This window comes from Chrysochloris asiatica, unplaced genomic scaffold (assembly GCF_000296735.1).
Source record: "Chrysochloris asiatica unplaced genomic scaffold, ChrAsi1.0 scaffold00043, whole genome shotgun sequence".
NCBI classification, from domain to species: domain Eukaryota; kingdom Metazoa; phylum Chordata; class Mammalia; order Afrosoricida; family Chrysochloridae; genus Chrysochloris; species Chrysochloris asiatica.
The window spans coordinates 11114984-11121176 of NW_006408561.1; the positions used below are offsets into that span (position 1 = coordinate 11114984).

The 6193-nt window shown below is 31.8% G+C and overlaps 1 protein-coding gene across 1 annotated transcript in view; it reads right to left on the reverse strand.

The window, feature by feature from the left end:
- Window positions 1-1883: 1883 nt before the first annotated feature.
- Window positions 1884-6193, reverse strand: part of LOC102830828 (cholinesterase-like) — a 112684-nt gene continuing 108374 nt past the window's right edge. The window contains exon 4 of the mRNA XM_006861800.1: window positions 1884-2254. Coding sequence (XP_006861862.1) covers window positions 2130-2254 — 125 coding nt within the window. The 3' untranslated portion in view covers window positions 1884-2129. The remainder of the gene's footprint in view (window positions 2255-6193) is intronic.

The window sequence follows — 6193 nt, forward strand, 5'->3', positions numbered from 1 at the left end:
GAAGGAAGAAGTCTAAGGTGCATTGAAGGAATTGGCAAAGAACAAGGCACCAGGAATTGGTGGAATATAAATTGAAATCTTTCAAGAAAGTGAGGCGGCACAGGAGGCACTCACTCATCTCTGCCAAGAAATTTGGAAGATGACTATTTGACTGACTGACTGGAAGAGATCCATATTTGTGCCCATTCCAAAGAGAGGTGGAATGGAAAGCAGAAATCATCGGACAATCTCTTTGATATCCCATGCGAGTAAAATTTGACTAAAGGTAATACAGAAACAGATGCAAGCATACATTGACAGAGAACTTACAGAGGTTCAAGCTGGATACAGATGAGGCCGTGTAATGAGGGATATCATTGCTGATGTCTGATGGATCTTGGCTGAAAGCAAAGAATATCATGAAGATGTTTGCCAGTGCTTTATTGACTAGGCAAAGGCTTTCGATTGTGTGGATCATGACAAGCTATGGACAACATTGTGAAGTATGAGTATTCCGGAACACTTAATTGTGCTCAGGAGGAACATGTATCTGGGCCAAGAGACAGTTGTTTGTACGGAACATGGGAACACTGAATGGTTTAAAATTCAGAAAGGTGTGCAACAAGATTATATTCTTTCACCATACTTATTCAACTTGTATGCTGAGCAAATGATCAGAGAACCTGGGTTCTATGAAGAAAAACCTGGCATCAGGATTGGAGGAAGACTCATTAACAACGTGCAATATGCAGATGATACAACCTTGATTGCTGAAAGTGAAGAGGTCTTAAAACATTTACTGATGAAGATCAGAGAACACAGCCTTCTGTTTGGATTACATCTCAACGTAAAGAAAACAAAAATTCTCACCACTGGACCAATAAACAACATTCTTATCAATGGAGAGAAGATTGAAGTTGCCAAGGACTTCATTCTCCTTGGATAAACTCTCAACACTCATGGAAGCAGCAGTCAAGAGATCAAACAACGTATTGCACTCTGCAAATCTGCTGCACAAGACCTTTTAAAAGTGTTGAAGAGCAAAGATGTCAGCTTGAAGACTAAGGTGCGCCTGACCCAAGTCATGGTATTTTCAATAGCCTCATATGCATGCGAAAGCTAGACAGTGAATAAGGAAGACAGAATAATTGATGCTTTTGAGTTATGGTGTTGGAGGAGAATACTAAAAGTGCCATGGGCTGCCAGAAGAACCAATAAATCCGTTTTGGAAGAAGTGCAGCCAGAGTGCTCCTTAGAGGCCAAGATGGCCGAACTTTGTCTCTCATACTTTGGACATATTGTTAGGAGGGACCAGTCGCTGGAGAAGGAAAGGTGGAGGGTCAGAGAAAAAGAGGAAGACCGCCCGATGAGATGGATTGGCCAAATGGCAGCATAGATGGACTAAAGCGTGGCAACAGTAGTGAGGTTGGCCCAGGATTGGGCAGTGTTTTTTTCTGCTGTGCATAAATTCGCTATGGGTTGGTACCAACTCAATGGCCCCTAACAACAACAACATATGCCAAGTAGCTCTGTTAGTGTAGTGGTTAAGAATCAGGCTAACCTCAGGGTCAGCAGTTTGAAACTACCAGCTGTTCCACGGGAGAAAGATGAGGCGTTCTGCTGCCGTAAAGATTTATAGCCTTAGAAACCCTGTACTGGTAGCTATGAGTCGGAACTGACTCCACAGCACAGAACAACAACATATGCCATTTGGTCTGGTAAACTTGAACCTATAATCATGTGGTTCAAACCTATCATGCGGTCCAGGGCATTAACCCGCACATACTTCCCATAAGTGGTAATAAAATACATATATGACTAAAAGCGGAACACAAATAAGATATTTATTATGGAAAAAACAATTTAAATTGTCCTGGGAAGAGAGAGTTTGAAGCAGCAAATCATTTAAAAAGCATATAATTAATTGTAAAACTTTATACTGTGAAATTTAATTAAATATATTCTAGTCATTTGGGTTTTGAAATGCTAGATAAAATACTAAGTGAAAGATATGAGGAATCGATATTATCCTCCTGGCATTTTTGTTTCAGCTATATAATAGCTTTCTTACTAGGTATATAAGAAAGCTTCTGATACTTTTGCCTTGATCTACAGGAAAATGCAAGTTCTATAAAGGGTAAATCTATTAATTAGAGACCTGCACAGCTTTCTTTCTTGCTAGTGTAATCGTTAAATTGATTTTTCCAGTCCATCATGTAATTGTTCCAGCGATGAAATCCTACTTTCCATTCTTGTTCTGCTTCATCAATATTTCCTGTAAAACATGGAGTAAGCTGTATTAATCTAAACTTTAATCTCTGTTTACATTAATTGAAAAATAAATTTGATTACAGATACCATTTTCTCCAACTATACTATATAGCAGTTTTTTAGTCTTCATTATTATTAGCTTCTTTCTGTACCTGGATAGATTTTAATTTTAAAAAATGCTATATACCTTATAAATATATGCATGACATATGCACATTATATATAAATTATAAAACACATATGGCATTGTTGTTGTTACATGACAGCAAGTCAGCTTATCCTACAGTACTACAATGTATAAAGTACAAAATTGGTTTTACATATTGTATAATGTTACATTATATTAAAGTACATTATATTGGAGTCCTGGTGTGGTGCTGTAGTATAAGCTCTGGACTGCTTACCACAAGGTCATCAAAAATACCATTTGATGCATTTCATTTGTACATATATTTATATTCACTATTAATTTTGATCAGAATACATCTATATGAATGCCTATTAATGCTTAAGCATACTTTAACAAATGGCATTCTATACAGATTTTCCATACTCACTCCAATATATTTTACTGTACAGAAATATCTAGTTATTTATCAAGATAAATGATAAGACTAGTGTTCTTTCATGGTGTTTGCAAAGTACATGTGTATGTCAGGTGATAGAAATATTTATTTCAGAAGTAGCTTGAAGTAATGAATAAAAAATCTTTGTATTATAAGATCTTATAATCCTGATTTATTAATGCATTATATTTAGGTATAAAAATTTGAGCAATAGAAACTCTTAAATTGCAAACTTTTATAACATCATATATCTATGTCTTTAGTAGAGACAAATATGAAAAGGCCATAAGACAGTTGACATTGTTAATGTCAACAGGAAATTTTATATTCTGGGTCCTTTTTCCTTTTGAGCATTCAAGATGTTGAGTATAGTCATTGAGTTAGAATAAAAGTTTTAAGTGATTTCAAGTGTCCTAAAATTAGGAACTGATGCTTTTTAATTTTTTCAATGGATATTTTTCAGTTAGATATCTTCGAAGTCAGTAATCAATTTATGAGACACTGATTTGAAGTAGATTATTTCATGATTTGTTTGATGTGTATATGCAAATAAAAATTTTCATTTGTATAGCCTTTGAAATATACTCTGCAATTTAGGATATACTTAGATATAAAATGTTCATGCTGTGTGGGCATTGGTTAAATATCTGAGAAGTTATAGAAAAAAATATGTTCCAGTTTTATATGAAAATGACTTTTAAAGGTCAATGACTATAATTTTTGTTTGAATAACAGAACTTTTATAAATAGTGAGAATGTACAGATATGGAAAAAAGATGTCAAATATATCAAATGATCTGCTTTTTAGCTTTCTATGATAATTAAATTCTTTTTAAATGTTACTTATATAAGTTCAGAAAGAACAAAGTTTTTAATAGCAAATAAATTATTGATAATTTAGCATTTAGATCATAACAATATTTAGAGAAAAGTTCCTAAATCTTATTTTTTCCGCTCTGTATAGAAAGGTTCCAAGTCCACGGATTCAGGTAAGTGGAACTTTGCTTCTTCATGCATCATCATCAAAAGTCTATATAATTTGATATATTAAAATATTTTAACCAGAATATTATTTCCTTTAGAAGTACTACTTTTGTTAATTGAGATAGGAAGACAGAAAACATTTAGTTACTATCTAATAGAATTCACAGGATGTGAATACATTATTTTAAAAGGTAGCATTTTTGATTGTCATGAAATAAACTAAAAACCAAGATAAGGAGGTTTTCTCTTCCTTCTCTTCCACTTCCTCCTTTCATTTGTTTCTTATCTCATATTGACTTGTTTATTGGTGAGAGGAAAACATCCTCTTTAACATTTCAATGTTTTCCATTACTAATATCAGCATATAAGTGATGAAAACATGTGGCTTTGGGTAAGGCACATCACTAACAAAATACTTAGAGGATTTGAACCTTGATGAGTACATTTTAATTTATTTTAAACTTGAGGGAGGAAACAGCATTAAAGTAAATAATATATTTGGACTAAAACTGATTAAAATATATTTATATCTTTAAACAGATTCATAGTAATTCATCACTCTGATAAGTTCCTAACTTGCAAAATGCAGCACTTTAAAATAATGTACTCGAAAGGGAGGTAATAGTTGAATTTCAGCATAAAAAATAGAAAAGGAAATATGTCAAAAAGGACAGAAATAATGTGGAGGATAGGCTTTAAAATCAAACTTCAAATATTGATCAATGCCACCGAACACTGTGATAGTATTTTTTTTCCAACATCTTAAGCTTTAATGCCATTTTAAATTTGTTTTAGATAGAAAGATGTCTAAAGTTGCAAAAAGAATTTTGTTTTCATGTGTTTTATATTCTTTGTTACTTTTCCAGCACTAATATTGTTTTTATTTGTGAAAATAGAGAAGGTTTAACACAATATATTATGATTTAATTACTTTTATGAGGAAAATGTATAAATTTATTGAACTTACAGAGTTGTTAAGTAAACAGTAGTATTTAAAGTGCTCATTATATTCATTTCATATGTGTTAAGACAATATAATAATACATAAGGGAGAAAGGTGTCTTATTTTCATTCATATTATTAACAATGGAATGCATGTTTTTCAATTGTCCTCAGGTTAAATATTCTATTACATAGCATTTAAATAACATCTGTAAAAAAAAAAATGTATCACAATAAAGTTAAAAGTAAAAGCTCAGAACAAACATATTATATACATATAAATAGAAGAAAAATAAGTCTTACATTACAAAAAGTAGACAAGGAAAAAATGGTAAAAAAAAATTGAGTAATTATATAATTAAGAAAAAACACTTGATATTGATAAATCCCAAACCCACTTCCCTTAAGTTGATTCAGATCCTAAAGGGCATAGTAGAACCACTTCTTTGGAGCTCACGAACTATAAATCTTTATGGAATCAGACAGTCTCATCTTGCTCACAATCATCAACATTTCAGTTAGCAGTTCAATAACTAACACACTGCACCACCAGAGTTCCTTTTGATATTTATAATATTCAAAATTATTATCAACTATGTTGTTAAGAATATTGAAACAAAGAAAGCCAAAAATAATAAGAAAACTATTCAAAATATAAAAATATATTAAAATAAATACAACAGTGTTGGAGAACTTAAAACATTTATATTATTTTTAAGGACCTTAGTAATATTACTAGGAGCAATTTAGTTGATTTTAAAAATAGTTCTTATTTTTACTATAATCTTATACATTTTTATAATACAGAAAACTTATTTTTCTTCTAAAAGAAGAATATGGTTCAAAAACCTATTTCCAGCATATGAACCACCTCTCCCAAAAGAAAACCCAAACTAGAAAGCTTTATTAAATTTGATCTATAAAGTGGAAAGCTGTATAATCAATTTATATAAAATTAAAATTTATATAAAAATAACAAATGATCAAATAATCATACAAACTATAATGTTCCCTAATATTTATGAGAGTATGGGGATATTTATAACAGGTATGCATAAACAAACAGAGATATTAAAAAGTCAACTAACAAATATCTCCAAAGCAAGTATTTGCATGCAAAATTAAGTTAAAAAAATAGGTATGTAAACATATGAAATATTGCCAAATTTTCAATCAAAGACAAATTTCAGTGCTAAGTACCTTCATGCTGAAACAAGAAAAGTATATTTTGAACTAATTTCAAAAGGATAATAACGTAGATGTAAAAATTGACATACTGCTAATGCAAATAAAAGGAACTCTGGTAGTGTAATGGTTACAAATCGGGCTGCGAACCTCAAGGTCAACAGTTTGAAACCACCAGCTGTTCCGCAGGAGAAAGATGAGGCTTTCTGCTCCCGTAAAGATTTACAGCCTCAGAAACCCTGTACAGGGTCGCTATGAGTTGGAAC